At 39.0% G+C, this 23,627-nt stretch overlaps 1 protein-coding gene across 1 annotated transcript in view; it reads right to left on the bottom strand.

Annotated features, from left to right (window-relative positions):
* Myo1d (myosin ID) overlaps nucleotides 1-23,627 on the bottom strand; it is a 309,366-nt gene that overhangs the window by 160,235 nt on the left and 125,504 nt on the right. Inside the window, 2 exon segments of the mRNA XM_047547346.1 lie at nucleotides 15,743-15,882; nucleotides 15,885-15,949. Coding sequence (XP_047403302.1) covers nucleotides 15,743-15,882; nucleotides 15,885-15,949 — 205 coding nt within the window.

Raw genomic sequence — 23,627 nt, forward strand, 5'->3', positions numbered from 1 at the left:
AGGCCAGAAAGTGTAGTCATGAGACAACAGCTGTTGGGTTATGAGTGACAGGTCTCCAGAGAGAAGGGTCTTGGAAAGGAAACATCTCAAGTAAAAAAAAAAAAAAGAGGTGAGGGAGAAACTAGTGCTGGCCGTTCTACCAAATACAGGAGGTTCAACTGAAAGGTATATTTGAGGTAAACAAAGGATAAAAGCAACATTCCCTCTTCTTTCATCTAACAGAAAATGTTTTCCTTCCAAAGTCGAACAGATTTCTTTTAAGTAAATCTCAAGCATATGTACATATCTTGGCATAATTACATTTTAAAATTGGGATTCACACTGATGCACCAAATTGGTTGCCTTAGTAATGAGATATCACCCAGGCAACGGATTTGCTGCTCTTTCAGGAGAGCAAATCATCTGCTTCCAACTCGAGGGGGAGTGGGCTGGGGAAGGGTGGCAGTGGGTACTTACTGGCAACATCCAAGAGGAGATACATAAGAAACAAATTATTTTTGACATGTCAACCATTATTTTCTAAATATGCTTTTATCTTTTTATTCACTGATTGGGGTGGGAGAAGGAACAAAAAGGAGGTGGGGGGGTGAGGGAGGCGGGGAAGAATGTTACGTTGTTTAAATTTTCTGATGCATTTTTATCTTCTAAAAGGGCTTACATTTCTCAGTGTGCAAATATTTAAATGGATCAGTTATTGGCTTGTATTGTAAATCAACAGATGATTTCTTCACATAGTAAAATCAATAACTTGTACACAGTAAACATTACTTTGATAGTGTGGCTGAGATAGGATAAGGCTTCATGTTCAGTGAAAACGAACCTCCTGGGTTCTTCTTCATTAACTATTATCTTTCCCCGTGCCTGTTCTCACTTCAGTGGTTTATCATAAATGCTCAACGTGCTTTTGTTGGAGAATTCCAGGCCCTGGATTCCTTCTGTATGCTGTATCCTGGTCAATTTAACAGATCGCCTAATTGTCAGACTAATGGAGCACTTTGCAGTCCTTGGTTGGTTGAATGTTCTGGAATCTGCTGCTTCCTTCGCTTCCCTCCCTCGCACATCCAACTGCTTGCTCACCATCATCACTGGCATTTCGTCTGCACCTTGACTACACCTGACCCACACCATTCCTGTCCCCCAAGGGATGCTCCTTCACCTTCTACCTCCATCTCAGTTGTTAGGGACACTAGCGACTCAGGAGCTCTGTGCTGGAAACCTGATTCCTGATTCCTGCCTTTCATCAGCCCTTACCCACACGTCTGTCATGGTCTGCTAATTTAACTTCTACCTATTTCTCAAATTTCTCCCCATCACAACTCCAACTGCTGTAATTCAGCCCTTCACTACATTCCCTTAGATTACAGCCACAGGCTCTTAATTGACCATCCTGCTTCCAGGCTTGTTTGACCTCTAATCTCCCCTTGATACTGATCTATTTAAAACTACAAAACTGACCACATCACTTCCCTCTTAAATTTTCCACAGAACAGGGGTGGAGGTGTAGCTCAGTGCTAGGGAGTCTGCCCACTATGTAGGCACACCACATATGTACATTTTCATGAGTATTTATGTTTTCTGATACACATGTTCATTCCCTACACAAGAATCCCATAGAGAAAGAAGGCAGGAAATTTAGATAGATTACCTGAAAACCCTCCTGCTACTAAAAATGTAACAGACATAGTTGAACTTGCAAGAAAGAAAAGGTCATACTCAAGGTCAATAGTAGATTGGTCACAATTACAAAGTTTGACAATTCAAATAATATTAAGAACCTTTGTACAGTACTGGATATGTGTAAACTGGTACAATTATTCTGAAAAAACAATTGAATAATCTTCAGTGAACTCAAAATGTAGGTACTACTATACTTGGGCATCCTGCAGCAGTTCTCAAAGTGTGGTCTGGGCAACCCTGAGCACTGCCGAGATCTTTCTTTTAAGGATTCAACACGATCAAAACAATTTTATAAGAACAGCAGGTTATTTGCTTTTTAAACTCTTATCCTCTCACAAGTCTGCTGTGGACTTTTCTGGAGACTGTATCACAGGCAGTGATAATAATTCAGATAGCCAATACAATATGTACTTGCATATCTTACATTTTACAGAATCTTCAAAGGGAATGTTTTGGTTCCTCAAAATTTGGGAACAGCTGCTCCACAGAGATTTATTCCACTGCAGGCAAGAGAAAAGTACACAAATGTTTACTGTAGCATTTTGTGGAATGACAAAAAATTTTAAAAACAAAGTGACTGGTATTAGGAAAGTAAATAAACTTTTTTCCTGTACTAGATATGAAACCAGGGGCATTTCACCACTAAACTGTATTCTCAGTCCTTAAAAAAATTTTTTTTTTTTTGAGACAGAGGCTCCCTAAATTGCCAAGGTTGGCCTCAAACATAGGATCCTCCTGCCTCAGCCTCCTGAGTCACTGGGAATTACAGGTGTGTACCACTATATCTCACATAAATTTAACAATAAAATAACATTAATAAGTAAAAACAAATAAATTATTGCTTATGAACCTATACAAACTTTAAGCATTTGTTATGGAAATGCTGAGGTGAAAAAAAAATAGGCTATGGTAGACCACGTAAAATAGAATATAGAGAAAGAATATTATAAGCCATGACAAAAAAAGTACAACCAAATCAGAGACCGCCAGACTCAATTAACAATTATTAATGAGGAGCCTTGGTGGAATGGGCATTGGTGGCCCAAGTCCTTTGAGAAACTGAGGTAGTTCTTTATATCTTCTTAGTAAATATTTATCTACTTATTTTTAAAAATTATTATTTCTTTTACAGACTGCATTTTGGTTTATTGTGCACAAATGGGGCAAATCATTTTGTTTCTATGGTTTGTACATGATGTAGATTCATACCATTCATGTAATCCTACATGTACTAGGGTCAGGATGTCTGTCTCATTCCTCCATTTTTCATACCCCCCTTCCTCTCATTTCCTTCTACATAATCCAAAGTTCCTCCATTCTTCTCTGACCCCCCACTCTCCCACCCCATTACATATCATCTTCCACTATCAGGGAAAACATTTGGCCTTTGGTTTTTGAGATTGGCTTATTTCACTTAGCATGTTATCTACCTATATAAAATTCCAAATGAACCTAGATTTAATTGCCTTTTTAAAAATTATTGTTTAGTTATAAATGGACACAATACCTTTATTTAATTTGTTTATTTTTATGTGGTGCTAAGGATTGAACCCAGTGCCTCCACACATGCTAAGCAAGTGCTCTACCACTGAGTCACACCCCAGCCCTAATTCTGTCCTTTTAAGTGGCACTGCTACCATGGAGGTCTGCTTGCTAGTTTTGCATTGTGATGTTTGTAGAAGGGCAAGATCCTGTGACACTGGAAAAGGTGCGTTAGTAATTGCTGAGCATTAGGATAGTCAATGTTGGTTATGTAGAAAAAGTTTGCAAATATTTGTTGAAAAATATTCCTTTCTGTATTTGTCATAGGAAATGTTTTTTACCCATTACTTTTATAAGTGACAATTAACCCACTGTAACACCAATGACCCAGCTCTAATCAATTTGTATAAATGGTCATAAACTACAGATTAAGCTCTGTTCTCTCTGTATTTTTCTTCCTTTTTGCAGTACTGGAGATTGAACCCAGGGGTGCTCTACTGCTGAGCTACATCCCCACAGTTCTTTTTATTTTTCACTTTGAGACAGGGTCCTTGCTAAGTTGCCACGACTGCCCCGAGTTGTGATCCTCCTGTCTCAGCCTCCTGAGTAGCTGGATACAGGCGTTGTACCACTGCACTGGGCTCTTCCTGTAAATGTATTTTCAAGTACAACATGACTAACAGAATTAAGATCTGAAGTTTTGGCACTTCTTTTTCTAGAAAGTTTCTCTTCCCAGCTCAGCTAGGAGTCTCTCTGCTGAGCTCACAAAGCAGTGACTGCCTATCTCAGAGCATCATAATTACTCCATCTTGCTGGTTTTGAGAGCTAATACATCTCCCTCCTAACTGGGTTGTTGGCTTCTTCTGGGTGAACCCTGAACTTGTAATACTTCACTGTAATAATTCAGTGTCCCCATTCAGTAATAATGAACAAATCCATGTTTATTACTCATTTAAAAATGCGTATGAGGTTGGGTATGGTGGCACCCACCTATAATCCAGCTACTCAGGAGGCTGAGGCAGGAGGATGGCAAGTAGGATAACAAGTTCAAGGTCAGCCTCAGCAACTTAGCAAGACCCTGTCTCAAAATAAATAAAAAGGGACTGGGGATGTGTGGCTCAGTGGTAGAGCACCCCAGGTTCAATCCCCAGGACTGAAAAAGATAAGATACATGTGAGCACTTTTTCTAGTAGGACACATATTGCAATGTTGTAAAGGACACACCTCCTGCCTGCTTCTTCTCACAGCCACTGAAATACCATAGACAATGGCCACCATCCGATCAAAGGTACACTTATTTCTTTTAGCACTGAGTGGGAATGAGCTGGCACTGTGACAACTACCCCTTCCTGTAATTCAGCTTACGCTTGGTCAGGTGGCATCCACCTTACCCAACCCACGCATGACTTGAAAGTCACTTTTAGCAAAGCAAATGGAATCTCTTCTCCCGGACCATGCATTCTCAGTAAAAAGTTGAGTGTGGCTGACCGTTTTTCATTGCTGTGCACATGTCAAGAGCTGATTCATGCTTCGAAACTCAGTGTTTTCTTTCCAACTGTATGAAAAATATCTCCTACTCGTGTTGACAGTAATGGACTCAGACATCATTAGATGTCAACCATGGCTATTTCATAAAGGTATTGTGAACTCTCAGCCTGAGTCCTCTCTGAGCATGATGCTGTTATCACCTGTGTGGCCAGAATGTGAGTCATACCTGTTCCCCCTCTAAGGAGTGTTTCCTGAGTGGTGCACTGTGGCTCAGGGGTCAAGGGTGTGTGTGGGAGGCAGGACTGCCAGGTTCAGACCCTGGTTCTGGCATCATCTGTGTGTGACTCCATTGCGTTACTTAACTGCCATGACCCTAGTTCCCTTTTCTATTGAACGGAAATAATAATAGGCAATGGTACCCAAGGTTCTTCCTGTGAGTTAGATAATATATGTGAAGTAACCAGAATGAGGTTTGTCACATCAGTGAATATGAGCTCTCACTTTAGATTTTTTTGCTTTTTGGTCTGAGAGAAGAGTAATTGATTTTAAATGAGAAGTAATTATTCTGCTTTTAGTTTACAAAATAAAAACGTTGACTGGTTTCACACAGAAGTCGCTGTGCTATATTTGAAAATGGTGTGAAAGCTTTCATACCTCTACTAGACAAGTTTCACAATAAACAATACATTTGGGAATAGGAGCCAATGTATGACAAATCAATAAAATCTAATTTTTAGATAATGATTCTCCTTCACATTTTTGCTAGTTTATAAAATTAAGGTCTTTATAATAACTTTCAGACTACTTACAATTAAGTTATTATATTTTCTCAAGTTTCAGAATTTACTACTTTCATTATAGGTCTATGCTCTAATGAGCCCACTTTTAATACCCTCATGAGCCCTTCTTACGATTGGGGCTATAATATATCCAGTAATAGAATGTAATGTGCAAATTTTAAAAATAAATAACGAGAACATACAAATAATGTTAATTTTAATTAAAGTAAAGCAACCAAGGCCATCCTTGTGATACATGAGCTGCCTTTAAAATACACAATTTTAAAGAACAAAAGGATATGTCAAAGAAAATCATGGTTAATAATATTAATTAATATCAAGTTTCTGAAACACACAGTCCAACTGAGGTGTGTGACAGATGACAGGAGCCCTGCTCTGGTGTGTAGCCTGCACTGTGATGAGGACCAGTGTGTTCCTTTCTCAACAGAGTAGCAGCTATCCCTGGCCATCTGTGAAGAGACGGTGCCTAGTCAGCTGGGAACAATGAATAGGCTGTGCATTAAATGATGATAAGGAATTATTAATTTTATATGGCATGATAATGGTTTGAAGTCCTTCTCAATAGGATTATATAGTTATCTGTAGAAATATATATCTATCTGTAGAAATTAAACATCAGATTTCCTTTTAAAAAAACTAACCAAAACAAACACAATAAACATGCATAAGAATGGCAAAATGTTGTTAATCCTTGAATCTGGGTAATGGGAACATGGGGATTAATGATATTACTTTCTTTCTACTTATATGAATATTCACAATTTTCATAATAAAAATATTCAATGAAGAAAATACATTATCTTCCTCATGATACTCACAAAATGACTATATACCATGCCTTAAAGTAACCTTAAGAAAGGACCATGTATTAGTTTTCTGTCACTATAATGAAATACTTGAGATGATCCATTTATAAGAAAAGGTTTATTTTTTATTTATTTATTTTTTTATTGTAAACAAATGGGATACATGTTGTTTCTCTGTTTGTACATGGTGTAAAGGCATACCATTTGTGTAATCATAAATTTACATAGGGTAATGCTGTTTGATTCATTCTGTTATTTTTTCCCTTCCCCCCACCCCTCCCACCCCTCTTTTCCCTCTATACAGTCCTTCCTTCCTCCATTCTTGCCCTCCTCCCTAACCCTAACTCTAACCCTAACACTAACCCCTCCCACCCCCCATTATGTGTCATCATCCACTTATTAGTGATATCATTCAACTTTGTTTTTTTGAGATTGGCTTATCTCACTTAGCATGATATTCTCCAATTTCATCCATTTGCCTGCAAATGCCATAATTTATCATTCTTTATGGCTGAGTAATATTCCATTGTATATATATACCACAGTTTCTTTATCCATTCATCAATTGAAGGACATCTAGGTTGGTTCCACAATCTGGCTATTGTGAACTGAGCAGCTATGAACATTGATGTGGCTGTATCTCTGTAATATGCTGATTTTAAGTCCTTTGGGTATAGACCAAGGAGTGGGAGAGCTGTGTCAAATGGTGGCTCCTTTCCAAGTTTTCTAAGGAATCTCCACACTGCTTTCCAGAGTGGCTGCACTAATTTGCAGCCGAAAAGGTTTATTCTGCCTCACAGTTATGGAGGTTCTGGCTCATAAACATTTGATTCCATTATTTTGGGCCTGTTGCAAGAAAGCACATCATGGTGGGACCTCATGGTGGAGCAAAACCACTCACCCTGTCAGCCAGGAAAAGAGAAAGAAGGGGCCAGGGTCCTACATTTCCTCCAATGATGTAAGGACCTCCCACCAGGGTTAGCCTTTCAAATGTTCCACCATCTCCAGTAGTGCCACTCTGGGGAACTGATGAAAGTTAGGTGTTTGAAACTGCAGCTGTAAGCAAGGAGTTGCTAAGCGAGGAGTCAAGTATACTGTCAGTTCAGCAGCAAACACAGGAGCTGAGTTGAAGTGAATGATGATTGTTACTTTGTGGTGAGATAAATCCACCCAAGTTAACTTTTTGTTTTAGCATTTTTTTTCCTTCAACTTGGGCCTTTCTGTTTTTTTTTTTTTTTTTTTTTTTTTTGATCTTATTTATCTCCTTGTGTTAAATTCTCAGAAATAGAAAGCATTTTTTTTTTTTTTCATTTTTGGGGAAATCCTAAAAGAAGACTATAGTTTGAACTTTTAACTACTAGTTAATGATGAACTGATTTTTAATGAAAATATTGCACCAAATACATCACCAAGAGTCATGGTTCTCTGATATTGTGTCCAACTAGTCTAAAATATTTTGTTGCTTTGGAAGAAGAATGGGATAGGGAAACACTCAAAAAAACTTCCTTCAGAGACTTCTTAGAATTTAGAATATTCTCATTCTAAAGAAGCATAGGCCAAGATCAAAACTGTCAAATAAGATAGTTACTAAGGGTAAATCCTCAAAGGGAGTTGGAAAACTATTGAGGAAGTTTATCTTTTGGGTGGCCAAATCTGGATAGGTTGATAGGCTGGAAGAGTGTTTCTTGACTATCTACAAGACAAACAGGCATCTTTGTGGACTATTTTTACCTGGGGGGAGTTAGCCTGCTACAGTTCAAATGTTGAATATCCCCACAGGTCCATGAATTAGTTAAAAGGTTTGTTCTCCAGAGGCACTATGGAGATGGTAGAACCTTTGAAAAATGGTGGGACCTTTGGGCCTAATGGCAGGTTCTTATGTAATTGGGGGTGTGCCCTTGAAGGGAACTGTAGTACCCTGGCCTCCTTTCTCTTCTCCTGGCTCATAAGTCCTGCCATGATGTGTATTCTTGCTACGGGCCCCAAAGAATGGGGCCAAATTGTTCATGGAATGGAACCTCCAAAGCTCTGAGCCAAAATAAACTATTTCTTCTAAGAGGATTATCTCAGGGTACTTCATTTTGGTGATGGAAAACTGACTAATACATAGTCCTTTCTTAAAGAGCATCTATAATTGACTATTGAGATCTTAACTGGTCATCATGTCATGTACTTGGACCATTTTGGACCACATAGTTTTGATTATAGCTCTGAGAATGTAATTATCCTTTATAATGGTGTAGATGAGAGGCCAAGGCCCTTCCTGTGTCATATATTAAAGATGACTGAACATGATTTAAAAAAAAATTTAGTGTTGTATAGATGAGTATACTACAACTGGGACTTTCCATAAAATGCATCTTTCAATATTCAGGTAAAACATTCAGGTTTTAGGTCATTCAGAATGAGTGTACTTCAGTGAGACAAGCTCTTTCATGCATTAGTTGATGGGAACATAAATTGGTACAATCTTTCTGGGGTCCATTTGAAAGTGGATATAAAAATATCTCCAAAGTGCACATATTTTAAACTAACAATTTCATTTTTGAAAATTTATTCCAAGAAAATATGCAAGGATATGTATAAATGCCTAATAGTAATAGCTGTTTGGTTGTAACAAGAACAGCTAACATTTACTGCACTCTGAGTACGGGCCAGGCAATGCTCTAGGTAAACGGAGATGTGCACTGTAATGAGGCCTGTTAAGAGCAAAGCCCTGGAAATTCCTACAGTTCCAGTAGAGCAGACTGGTTGAGGAAACTCTAGCAAGTCATATGAAGGTCCAGGCCAGCTATTACAGGTAAGTCATGTGTTTACCCATAAAAGATACAACCCCAAGCACTACACAACAGTGATATGATAATGATTTAAATTTTTGTTTAGTATAAAATTATATTTAAAATAAAAATTATATTCTCATTTCTACATGAACTTGTACTGTCATTAATTTTGTATTACAAAACCAATAAAAGTCTTTGAAGTCTAGATTTGTAAAACATGGTATTTCTAATAATTTCACAAACTTCCTACAATATCAGCCCTGACCAAGTAAATAAAAGGAAACAGGATTCACTCAACGGATTACCTACAACTCTTGATACTGAGTAGGTACGGTTTAAATGACAGTGGAGAACTATACTTGTTTTTATGAATTGGAAAATAATGGTTTCTCTTCTGCAGTCTTTCTTTGTGATTATGCAGTTTATCCCTTTAAGAAAAACCAGTTTTGGAGGTTCTGGTTTTAGTCAACGTTTCTGATCCTGCGTCTTATAACCTGCCATTAAATCTCCAATAAGGTCCAGAAAAGGTATGCAAATACACTGAGAGCTAGGTTCCCAGATACAAAAATCTATTATGTACTATTTTAAACAGAGAGTGATATTGGCATAGGAATACATTGTTGGATACAACAATGAGTCCTGGAACAGACTCACAATATATATGCAAGATTAACATTGGACAAAGGTGAAATTTCAAGTTATTGGAAAAAAGAGAAATTTTTAATTAGATAACATTTAAAGACTTAGTTATTCACCTGAAAAAAATGGAGTTGGATCCCTATATCACACCATGTACCCCAATAAATTACAGATTCATAAATTTTTTTGTAGACATCCAAATACTTAGATATTTCATTATATTTATAGTGAAAAACTTTACACAGAAAAGTATACCATGAATAGTCAAATGACAAACCACTCTATTGAACTAATTGCAATATACGAAATTAATACATAGATATATAAAGAGTTCCCAAAATTCATAGGAAAAAGACAGACAATCCAGAGAGAAAAATGGGTCAAAGATATGAATAAACCAACAATAGGAGGCGCAATCCAAAAGGCCAATAAGCACATCCTCTCTAGTGGTCATGGAAATAAAAATTTAAAGTAGATATAAGATACCATTTGTCACTGATCAGAATGGGAAAAATTCAAATGCCTGGAAACTTAGGGAAAAGAGTGTTTGCTTATATTGTGTGTGGGAAGATGTGAATGGTTGTGATTAAAAACACACATACCCTTCAACTCCATAAGGATGCCTCTGGGAATGTGGTGCATAGAAATGAAGGCCCTGGCTGGAAGGTTCTGTGGATGAGGAGGTCTATGGGAGCACTGTGGGGGTACCCAGAAAGGAGTTACCATTGCAGGTCTGAGGCTGCCATTTTAGAGAGGCCTGCTCAAGTGGCTGGTATCTGGGAGAAGCTGGAAAATGGCTCCCTACATGGACGTAATGTGTTTCCCAAATGACAACAATGGCTGCCTGTGCTTAAACTGCTTGAATAAACAATACAGTTGGTGCTGAATGCCTGACTTCCTTCTGGGAGTCTGGAATTCTGGTGGGTGCCAGGCAGAGGGTGTCTACATTACCAGCCTCCAATGGAAACACTGAGCACTGTGTCTAATATGTTTTCCTGTAGACAACACCTGGCTCGTGTAGTCCCACTGACTTGTGGCTCCTGTGCAGTTCCATAGGAGGGAACTCTTGGCAGCTTGCTCCTGGTTTCCTTGGGACACCAGGTGCCTTTTCCCTTTGCTGATTTTGCTTTGTATTCTTTGGCTGTAATAATCTTTACTCATCAGTACAACTCTATGCTGGGTTTGTGAGTCCTTCTAGTGAATCGCTGAAACTGGGGGAGGTTCTGGGGACCCCTGACACAGCAGGTAGGAAGAGATGTGGGCAGAGGAAGAAAATGTGCAGGAAAAAAGAGAGTAATAGAATACTGTAGAAAAAGAGAATGATGATCATAAGAAAATCATCACAGGAACTGTGATCTCATTTTTATTATAATATGTATACTTATATATATGCCCCGAAAGGTGTCAAAAAGTATGGTGGGGCTGGGGTGTAGCTAAATGGTAGAGTGCTTGCCCTGCATGGTAGGTTCAAACCCCAGAACTGGGCAGGGGGCAATAGGGGTGGGGAGTGGTCACCACAATGTTAAGACATTTCATGATATGGAATTTTAGATGATCTTTCACCCTCCCCCTTATATTTTTTTGTGTAGTTTGAGTTTGTGTGTGTGTGTGCAGGGAGTGGGTATAGGGGATTGAACCCAGGGCCTGGCCCATACCACACAAACACTCTACTACTAAGCCCCAGCCCCAGCCCCAGCCCTGAATTTGTTTTTACAATGAGTGTACTTTATTTATATAATCAGAAGAAAGATAAAGCCATTTTTATTTAAGAAGGAAATAAAAATAAATTGTTGGAGATTCTTGTTTTAAACATCAGCTCCCACCAAGTGTGGTGGTGCACATCCATACTTCTAGCAACTCAGGAGGCTGAGGTGGGAAGACTGCAAGGTCAAGGTTAACTGAGGCAACTTAGCAAGACTCTGACTTGCTAAGGGAAAAAAAAAAAAAAAAAAAAGGTTTAGGGATGCAGTTCAGTGGTAGAGTAGCCCTGAGTTCAATCCTCAGTACCACAAACAAACAAAAGCAACAATAAAAAAAATAAAAACCCCAAAACAAAAACTTCCCAACAGCTCTTAATGTTGATTCCCTTTCTTAACTTCCTACTCAAGTCCTGTGAGGATACAGAATAAGGAAGAAACACATATGACAGGTTAGGTGACAGAGAACCTGTTCCCAGAAGCTGGGAGAAATTTCATGAATTTTATGGCTTGTGGAGTTGGTCTAAAAAATCAGTAGATTGCATATATCTATGCTCTAGAACGGCCTGAGACCAGGGAGGGAGACCTTATTCCCTACTCCACTTCCTTATGATTGAGAAACGTGAGACCTATCTGCCACAGAAGATGGGACAGCTTTCCCTCCATTGCATGGCCAATGGTTTATGAAGCAGCTGTCCCTTCTCTTTTCAAATCTCTGTTTCCTAGCTAGAGAGTAAAATTTCTCACTGGAAAGCAAATGGAGGCAGGGATAGGTAATGGCATGCTGCATTTCTAGAAGCCAAGGGCAGCAGAGGGCTGAGAGAGGCAGAGGCAGAGCCCGAGTAGCTGCGTACATGTCTTTCATGTCTGAGCTGGGCTGTGGGCTGGAAGGGAAGGGGCAGACCCCATCCCTGCCCAGCAGAGAAGTAACAGATGGACCGTCTGTGGCACACTGGCCTCTGTGAAAGGGGTGGACAAACTGCCACTCTATGTTTGAACAGAGGATTCTACTAGACACCAAGTAGACAGGGAGTGAGTTCCACAGAGGGTGACTACCTGGTTCATTATCCATATGGGACACTTTCGAGAGTTCCTGGGATTACTGTTAACAGCTACAGTGTGTGACAGTCACAACCAGGGCTATCCTAAGCAAACTGAGAGGAAAGATCAACTGGTTTATGGCCTGAATCTGAGCTCAAGTCAATGTCTGGGTAGGTTCAAAGAAAGAATAACAGTATCAAATCTGAAAAACAACCATCCCAAGTAAGCACTGAAATCAAGGGAAAGGACAAGGTAGAGGAACAGATGCATAAAAATATTTCACTGTGTCAGACCAAAACAGACCCAACTTGCAAATTCACAAACATTCTCAAGAAAGAAAACAAAATGGAAAAAAAAGCAATATGAAAATGCAATTTAATAGAAGAAAACTGGGAATGACACAGGAATTTAGTATTTCAGTCCAAATATATTCTGAGTTAAAGGCAAAATAAGTGAAAATAGAACAACACTTAGAAACACCTTGGCAACTGGAAGGAAGAGACAAGATTTATTATTTGCAAGTGATTTAATATTTATCCAGGAAAACTAATATCAACAAATACAAACAAGAAAGGTTTTATTCTGGATACAGATAAACCAACATAAGCCAATATTATTTCACTGTACCAACAATGTCATGCAGAAAGTATAATATATACTTAATAAATAAATAGTTAAAGCAGGGTGCAGTGGTGCATGCCTGTAATGTCAGCAGCTTGGGAGGCTGAGACAGGAGGATCATGAGTTCAAAGCCAGCCTCAGCAATGGTGAGGTGCTAAGCAACTCAGTGAGACCCTATCTCTAAATAAAATACAAAATAGGACTGGGATGTGGTTCAGTGGTAAAGTACCCCTGAGTTCAATCCCCGGTACCAAAAAAAAAAAAAAAAGTTAATGTCTAGGAATTAGTCACAAATTCATAAGACCTCTCTCAATCTAAAAGTCAAGGAAGATAATTTAAATATACTTGTTTTGTACTCTAAATAAGATGATTTGATATTGTAAAAATGTTAATCCTTTCCAGTGTATCTATAAATTCAAGACAAACCTAAAAAAGATTATTGTTGCATTTAATGAACTTCTTATAAACATTAAAATTTATATTGCAGGATATGTGTAGTTTAATCCATTTTAATAAAGAAAAGTAGAGAAGATGGATTTATCCTACCATACACTAAGGCATACTATGATAAAATGTGTGGCATCAGTGCAAGGCAGGCAAATAGAAAAATAGAACAGAACAGAGCTCTCAGATTCTCTCTCTCCCCCCCATATATATATATACAAATATATAAATAAATGATAAAAGTGGCACACACACAAAAAAAACCCAAGCAGTGAAATATGACAGATTGTCCAGTAGAGGAGAAGATTGGCTAACTATATGGAGGAAAATAAAATACTGTATTTCTATATGAAATCACATGTATACATAGATTGTGCATGGACTAAAACTTAAATGTAAAACCATACAGTTCAAAGAAAGAGTTTGATGATGTAAAAATTAAGGATTTGTTCAACAAAGCATATGATGGATAAAGTTCATTTGAATGCCTACAAGATAAGAGAACATATTTATAATGTTTCAAGTGAATATAAGTTAATATCTAGACTATTCAAGGAATTCCTGCTAATCTACAAGAAAATACCAACTCCAGTAGAAAAATGGGCAAAGGATACAAACAGGCAGTTTACAGGAAATTCCCAAAAGCAAACAAGCATTTAATGGAAAAAAATGCTCAAATTCAGTAGTAATCAGGGATAAACAAAATAAATAATGAGATTTCATTATACCAATTACCTGATACAATTCAGGTAGAAGTGTCACATTGGTAGGGATGTGGGCACACAGTAACCCTTATAAGCAGTTGTTGGTTGTGTAAATTGGTAGTTTTCTGAAGAGGAACTGGGCACTAATGCTGGGTTCTCTTCAGCTCCTCCTCCTCTCTGTTTCCCAGCTGCCACAAGCTGAACAGCTTCCTTCACCATGCTTTTCTATCATGATGTTCACCTCAGGCCCAGAGCAATGCATTTGGCCAACTCTGTACTAAGAACTAGAAGTCAGGAACCAAATTAAACTTTTCCTCCTCTAAGTTGTTCTTGTCAGGTATTTTGGTTACGGCAACACAAAGCTGATTAACACACACACATGTAGAATTTTTTGCATTAAAATAGTTCACATGGAAGTCATAATGAAGGGTACAGAGCAATAAAAAGAATGAATACATGAACAAAATAGGAAGGGGGCCTTGCACAGCTCAATGACAACAAGTGCAAATTCATAAAGTGAGGTTAAGTCCTGGGGGTGGCGGCAGTGATGGGTGAGGGAGGTGGTCACACACATGTTGGCAAAATTTCTGAATTACAAGATAAAAAAATATCCTTTAAGAACTAAAATCAGCACACTATAGTGATACAGCTACTTCAATGTTTACAAAAGCACAATTCATAATAGACAAATTATGGAATCAACCCAGATGCCTGTCAACAGATGAATGGATCAAGAAAATGTGGAACATACACACAATGGAGTTGCATTCATCCATAAGAAGAATAAAATAATGGCATTTGCTGGTTAATGGATGGAAATGGAGAAATCATGCTAAGTAAAGTAAGCCAGACTCAGAAAATCAAGGGTTGAATGTTTCATCTCATATCTGGAAGCTAGAGCAAAATAAAAGAAGGCAGGGGGGAGGGGATAGGATATCATAAAGATATAGGGACGATCGTTGGAGTAGAAGAATGAGAGGGAGGAAGGAAAGAAGGGAAAGGGGAAGAAATATGGAAGGAAATTAACAAAATCATGTTATGTACATATACAAACATACCAAAGGGAATTTCACCTTTATGTATATATAGAAGTACCAATCAGAAATAAATAAAAGATGTGAATGGAAAGATCAATAAAGAAGGGAAAAAGGGGGAGGGAGGCAGGAGAAGGGGGGGGCAGGGGACTGAAATCAAATCCCATGCATGTATGATTTTGTTTGAATGAACCCAAATACTGTATATAAATATAATGCTCTAATAAAAAATCCTTGAAGCAATTAAGCTGAATGAAAAAACATAGTTAACCACAAAAGACAAAAAGCAGATGGTACAGCTCTCTCTCCAACTCTAAAGCCCACAAGTCAAAAATTCTTCAGAGTTTTAAGGATAAATTTGGGTAGCCGAGTAAGTTTTCCACGTGTGAAGGCAACCAACATTCCAAGATATGCACAGCCATGCAAACTGCCCCATCCACGCACATTTCTTGAATTAGAGAAAACATGTAATGGATTTTTAAAAAAATAAAAGCAAACACTCACCCTTACATAAAAAATATAAAATTACCTTTTGTAGAAAGAGAATGATCCGCACGAGCATCTGGGCACGAAGTTCCTCCAAGGTAAACAACGTCCGGGGTGTTCGAATGAAAATCTTAGTCTTCCCATAAGCCACATCATCCTGAAAACCACATCTTTCTATCAGTTCTTAACAGCCTCTTTGTCTGAAGGAAGGTCATGGTTGGGCCAGGTGAATTCAGAGATCATCTTGTACCTGGGTGGAAAAAAGAATAGGAGAGGGGAGAAAAACCATGTGGTCATCTCGACAGGAAAACTATTCAATAAAATTCGAGATGCTTTGTAGAAGACAAAACAAAACCTTCTTAGCAAACTGTTAACAAAAGGGAATTTTATTAGCCTGCTAAGAGATGTCCCAAAAAGAGTCTTCAATAAAATAAAACACTGCTTCCTAATAACAACTCATGCCAAGCTGGATATAGGAAGGATTTTCTTAATGTAATAAAGGCTATTTACCCCAAATTTATAGCAAATATTGTTTTAAAAGGGCAAACTAGGACACATTCTCTTCACCCACAGATGCAAGGCAAGGGTGCTTCTACCATGGGGTCTACTCAACACTCTTCTGGAGGTCTAACTGGCATAGCGAGACCAACAAGCAAACTGGCACTATTTAGAAACTTTTTATAAACAGTACAACTCTTTAAAGGAAATCAAGAGATCCTGAGACAAACTCTTATAACTAAAAGAAAATTAAGCAGTGTTGCTGTATGCATCGATGTGCAAAGTAACTACGTTTCTATACACGCTCACCACATGGCAGTTTGCTTCCTGAGTGTGTGTGCAGGAAGTCATGGAGTCACCATCTCCTGCAGCCTGTACTCACAGGTGACATTCCAACACTTTTACCACGTTCCATTTTGTTAGAAGCAATCACTAGGTCCAGCCTACACTCAAGGGTATCTCAGGGCATGGAAACCAGGAGGCACCTTAGAATTCTGCCCGTCATGCAAACTTGATTAATACGTGCAGTCAAGTTAATTTTTTTCTTATATTACACCTCAAATATTAAGTTATTGTGAGAAAGGCTTTCTTTACACTCAGGCTATAGAGTAATTTACTGATGTTTGCTTCTAGAACTTGAATGTTTTCAATTTTTTATGTTTAGATCTCTGATCTGTTTTGGGTTTATCTTAGTAGATAGTGTGAGGTATAAGTCAAATTTTATTTTTTGATAAAAAGTCACCCAGCTAATTCAATACCATTTAAAAGTCCATTTTTTCCCCTGTGATTTCATTTGCCATCTTTATCACATACTAAATGGTCATATGTGCTTCAGTTTATTTCTAGACTTTCTGATCTGCTTCGTTGCTGTCTGTCCATCTGTGCATTGAAACCACACGATTTTAATCATAGAGGCTATGAGTATAGTGTAAGTTTCTGTTTTTAAAGGTATTTCTAGCTATTCTAACATGCTTATTTTTCATATGAACTTCAGAATCAGGTTTTATAGTTACAGGAAAAAGTCAGAATCCAGCAAATAAACAAAGTTAGAAAACCAAACCCCCAAGTCCCCTTGATAATAGTTTTATGAATTCACATGTTGAATTTATATATGGTGTTGAGTTGTTCAATCCAAGAGCAAAACATGTCTTCCTAGCGGTGCAAGTCTAGTTTTGTGCTTTTTCAAGAGTCTTTTTAAAGTTCTCCTCATGGGGCTTTTCACATTTCTAGTTGAGATGACAGGTATCATAAGGAGCATCTGACAGAGTTATTTTACCCGGTTTGTGATCTCTCTCTGTCTTGGCGTCTGCCACAGAGCACTCTCCTTGGTTTCCTTTGGTATCTGGGTATTCCTCCTCAGTCTCGCTTTCTGGCAACTCTAGTTACTACTGTACCCCTAAGTAGTGGAGTGTCCCAGGGCTCAGCACAGCCTCTAAGTACACTTTCCCATATCGCCTCATCCAGCCCACTGGATTTAATAGTATGTAAAATGTAAAACATAAATATGTAAATATTTTAATATGTAAATTGTAAAATATATTTTTCAATCTATGAATGCATCATTCCCAGAACTTCCCTTAGTTCTAAGCTTCAGCCTCCTGAATCCAGTGAAAGGCATCTGAAACTCCTCTTTCAATCTTTCTTGCCTTAATCCATTTAGTTACTATAGTCATGATCCTGGGAATTAATTTTATCCCTTTTCTAACATTATTTATAAACTATCATCAAATCTGACTGATCTGACCTCCAAAATATATTTAAAATCCAACAATTCTCTTTATCTTCACTGCTGCAAACCTAATCCAAGCCTGCTTCTAGTTTACTATGAAAGACTCTTAGGTTGTTTTCCACTTCCTTTCCAATCCACTCTGGGTACATCAGCTGCAGTGTTTTCCTAAGAAGCCTTAAATCACTTGTACTCTACTGCTCCACTCCTCCTCATATCCTTCTGACCCTGGGCTCTGTTAGGGCTTGCACGTGGCTGCCCCCTGGCCTTAGTCTCCACATACTGCTCCCGTTGTGTGGAAGGCATGCTGCCCTGGCCATGGGAGGGGAGGCCACTCCTCCTCATCCCTGTCTTCTTGATCCCCCCATGTCAACACTGCCCACACCAACAGCTTCTCCAAGGCAACTTGCTTTGAGTTGTCTCCCCCTAGACCACTCATCAAAACTTGTGATCATATGGATTTGTGGGCTTATCTGTTAAATGCCATGAAGACAGAGGTTGTTTTCCACTACATGCCCTCTGTCTGTCAGGTGGCCTGACATACTAAGAGGCTGTAGGTATTTGTGGAATAAATGAAGGAATGTGTTTAAAAGTCCACTCACTTTGTTACATAGAGACAGAAATCAAAGTCAAATGAAAGAGTTTTAAAATGAAGATAGGAAATGCCACAATCTCACGTGGAAAAAAAAAAGGAGGGTCAGATCAGAAACCTCTTGGCTTCGTGATTAAACTGGAGTAAGGGCCCATCCACATTGGGCCCTCACTGGGGTAGTGATGGTGAGTGTCTGCAGTCCCGGGCACACTGCAGAAGCTGGAAGCAGTGCTGTTGCCCCACTGCTCCGCTCACAAGGCAGGGTCCGGGCACTCTGCCTGCCTTCCTGCTGGCGAAGGCCCTGACCTCAGTTCTCTAGCAAATCAGCATCCTGAACTTGCTAATGAAAAAGCTGAACTCAACGGCTTCCTGACAACTTGTCTGACCTCCCTGAAGGACTTGAGCAGCTTTTAAGGTTATCAGTATGCTTAAAATCCTTCTCTCTTTATTCAATAGAAGCAATGAAAATAGTGACAAGTGAAAATTTAGGTCCAAGCCTAGGATGTTTACCAAAAAACCTTCAAAATCTTAAAGCAAAAATTGACTGTAGAAAATATTACTTTTATCTCTCATTATCACTGGAAATAATAGTCCAATATATCACACACCTTCTAGCTATCCCATGTTCCACTGCTAATTAGTGCAACCAGTCTGACAATAAAATGACAATTTTTCAATTTGAAAAAATTCATTTTACATGAAGCAGAAGATAAACCCAGCCTGCAGAGTAAGAAGAGGTTCCTTTACCAGAAGCACAGCCTATCATCTTATCCAGCACTTTCCCTAGATGATTCTAGAGAGGTATTTATCTCGACTTAAATAACCATCGATTGTGTAGTATAGACTTCTGTCTGTGCAAAAGTTCTGTCTTTGAAAACAGTTAAGTTCAATGTTTAACATGTTTCTCATGATTACTGCTGTGTCTCAATTTTTATATTTTCTATTGGTGAACTTTCCTGTTATTGTAATCCCTTAGATAAGACTTAGCTGTCTTTATTCCATTTTTATTTTTTCCTTCAATTTGAAAGATATATATTCAACTATGAGGCTTTTTTTTTTTTGGTACTAAGGATCGAACCCAGGGCCTCACACTTACTAGGCAGGTGATAGGCCTCCACTGCCCCCACTGAGCTACATTTCCATCTCTAAATAACTGTTAAAGATCATAGGCTCAGAGTCATTTGCTGGTTCAAATGTGGCTCCCATGCTACTTAGCTACCTGGCCTGAGGCAAGTTACTTGTCCTTTTGGTGCCTCAGTTTCCTCATCTACACACATGGAAGGCAAAGGTACCCTTCTCCTGTGACTGTCAGTGTCAGTGACTTATTACATTTAGAATGTATCAAAGGATGCCTGGTTTACAGAGTAAGCATTTCAAAATATGAGTGACTATTATTACAATTCTCTTGAAAATTCAAGACATAAATTATCTGCATTATCTATGTCCTCATAAATAGGACAAAAATCTTTACTCATTGCTATTTCTCACTCCTATTTAATTTTAGTCCAAGGTTATTACTAAAGACTCCCCCCTCCCCTTACAATACTTTTGTAGATTTAACAAGAAAATTTGCTGATTTATTTGTTCTATACTGCCTTCCTTTTTGCATTCCATGCTTTCCTTCTCCATTCATCTTTCTTTCTGCTAAAGTACATACTCTGAAAGATTTTCCAGAGAGGGTCTGTGAATAATAAACTTTCTGTATGTGTCAGAAAATTTTTTTTTTTTTTAAATTTTACTCACAATCTTGAAAGGCAACTTGGCATGGATCCTCTAAACATGAACTTCATTTCCTTCACATGAAGATATGGCCCCTTTGTTTACTTGATCCAATGTTGCTAAAGAGGCTTATGTCTTTAGTTCAGGTAGTGTCCCAGCCACTGTCTGAAAAGTGCTTCTCCCCCAACCTCTCTGTTCTTTCCTGGTGGATGGGTTCTGCCTCCTCTGTCACTGTGGAGGAGGCTACTTGTCTTGGCCACTAAGGCAACTTCCTGGTGCTGTAGCTACTGTAAACCAATGATGGGGCCAGACAGATGTGAGTGGGGGAACATGAGGTTGCAGGAAAACAACGGGCCCACTGTGCTGACCCCCACATACTTTCACTCTTGAGGAAGAATTTATCTGCAGACCTGCCTGACTTAGGTGGACAGGATATGTTACATTCCTCAGCAAACTACCTATCATCTGCAGGAGACATGCAGACCCTAAATTCCGATAAGAAGAACACAAGTTACCTTTAAGAGGGAGACTTTTGTGACCCTTACACAGACCAGATCCAAATCTCAGGTAGAAAAGAATAATTCCCCAACCATAAAATCTTAAGGTTCCAATTAGCATGGGCCAAAGTAACCTACAGTTGTCATGGCAATGGGGACTTGAAGGTTTATTGTTATTCTGCTGTCAGTCAAAAGCCAAGAGATGAACCTGGGCAGGATTCTCTGAAAACTTCCCTGGAACTCCAATAAAACTGGAGGATAGGAGAGGCACATTGTCCCTCTTCTGAGAGGACTGACCTCTCCCTGGAGAGTGTCCCCTTTCCTATCCCTTTTAATAAACTCATGTCTGTTACTCTGATGGACATGTCTGAAATCTTTCTGACTTGATCGCAAGAATTGGGGCTTGAAGAGGGGAATCTTCATGCTGTCTCAGTTTTCCAGAAGACCCCAGCCCTGTAACAACAACTGGATTTTAAAATGGCAGATGAAAGTTCACAACCCATCCTTGCTTATAACTGAGATGTTGGGTTGTTTGAGTCTTCATGACTGTGGCATGTCCTGTTTATGAGTGTTCACATCCTTAAAGTTTACTGAGAATTCCTCTTCTTGATTTCATAGCTTCACTGTGCATGTACTTAATTTTAAATATATATGTTTTGAATTTTGGGGATGCTGTGGTGTGGGAATGGGATAGTTAAGCTTGTACGGCAAAGACCACCCATATCTAAAATTCATAGTTTCTTTTTAATCATTCCATTCTATTTTATGTGAGTATTAGAAAACATATTTTAATCCTTATACCATGTTTTGCATGTCAAAAACAGACACACCAACACCTTTTGATTTCAAAGTTAAATAAGTCCAACAAGAGATTAAAGGTCAGTAATAATGTGACCTTGGAAAATTCCTTGCCCCTCTGAATCAAGGCAGTGTGTTGCTCACTTCAACTACTTGCATGGCTTCCACTTTATCTCATGGAAACACATTTTCTGTTCAGCCCCAACCCAGAGTTATCCATTCCCATGCTGTTCATTCTCATATTTAACTTCCGCTGATTTTCTGCAAGTGACAACGCAAAAAACAAATTCTATGTCTGATTAATTGCTAGAATTTTCTAAGCAACAACAATGAACTGGAAAGCTTTCTAACAATATAATTTGACACTGTTTGAAATCAAGACTCAGAATGAACACAGCATGCAAATTTTCTCTTGAGGTAGAAGTTTAGGGATGTCAAGATGGCAGAGGTCAAGTACAAGAAGAGTGCCCTCTGGAGTATGAGAGGAATGAGACATCATGTCCTGTTGGTGTTAAGCCCCATTATCATGACAGCTCCCGCAGGTTCTGTATTCAAATTAGACAAAAGTAAAGTAACCAGTGGGAACAAATGGAGCAAGGTCTTCAATCAGGTCCATGCAGAAAGGGGGCCCAAGAGCAGCTCAGCCCATAAGAAAGACTAGCCCAGACATGTAGCCCTGAGTCACTAGCGATCAGCCCATTCCTCTTTACTTCATTAAGCTTCATTTGCAACACATCTATGCTCTGCCTGTTACTTCTCTGTGTCTTGTTCAATTCTTTGTCTGGGATGCCAAGAACCTGGACTCCATTGGTGTCACTGCTACACAGCCTCAATAGAAAAGAAAAAACAACTTTAAAGATCTATATGATTTCTACAGGAAAAAATGGTCAGTTTTGAGCGAAACCTTTCAATTAATGTAAAATTAAATTTCGCTTTTCCAGACTAATATGTTAGAAACTTTTATTCATTCCAAGCAAGAATATTCTGTGCAATCTCTTGCTGAATGCTCATGGAGAAAATCTGACAAGGCTAGCCAGTCTCATCTTATCTTATCAATTGATTGTACCAGGGATTGAACCCAGGGGTGCTTAACACTGAGTCACATCTCCGGTCCTTTTTATGTTTTATTTAGAGACAGGGTCTTGCTGAGTTGCTTAGGGCCTCGCTAAGTTGCTGAGGCTGGCTTTGAACTTGCATTCCTCCTGCCTTAACCTCCCGAGTAGCTGGGATTACAGGTGTATGCCAAGGCACCAGCTTCATCTTAAGTTTACAAACTTGAGCCTCAAATGGGCGCTCTGCTCTCCCTGATGGCAATCCTGTTAAACAAACCTATGTTTTCTCACTCTCCAAAATGAGCAGTCTCATTTCCCCTTAAGCCTCCTATGTGCTGCCTCTCCTAACCATCATGCTCAGCTCATGATGTTACTGCACACTTCCTTGAGAAAACAGAAATGATCCGACGGGAGCATCTTTGTATTTGCCAAAGCTCTGAGCTTCTTGCACCTGTATTTGTGTTCCTATTCTTGTTTTCTATTGCTGTGGGTGAAGAGCCCCTGCTCCTAGGCTGACAAATCTTCCACTTATGTCTGGAATTTGGCCCCTTCTTATGTCTCAAGGATTTACTACAATTATCTCCCTCTTCTTCATGGGTTTTCCCCTGTTCTGAATCACACCCAGCTGCAGAGAAACATTTTCTAGTACCTCCTGACCTCACATCCTTATCCAGTTCGTGCTTCCATTTTCCTCTGCTCCCAGGCATAGCAAAACTTTTTGAGTTGTTTTAGGCATCTGACTCTGCATGTCTCTCTCTTGTCCTGCTCAAATCAGGCTCCATCCACTTTCTCCTTTGACCTCTAGGGTGCCAAATCTAGTGTAAACTTCTTGTTATTTGGTTGCATGGCAATATTTGAGGCAGTTTCTTCTTGCAACACCACCTTCTCCTGTCTGTGACACAGCCCTCTTCTGGTTTTCCATCTCCCTCGAGGGTTGCTGCTTCTCTTCTCTTTGTTGGTTCCTTTGTGTCAGACCACAAATCTAAACACTGTCACACACCTTCTCCTCTTCTCTACCCAGTCCCAAGCCTTTACGTGTAATCTGC

Source organism: Sciurus carolinensis, chromosome 3 (assembly GCF_902686445.1).
Source record: "Sciurus carolinensis chromosome 3, mSciCar1.2, whole genome shotgun sequence".
NCBI lineage: Eukaryota > Metazoa > Chordata > Mammalia > Rodentia > Sciuridae > Sciurus > Sciurus carolinensis.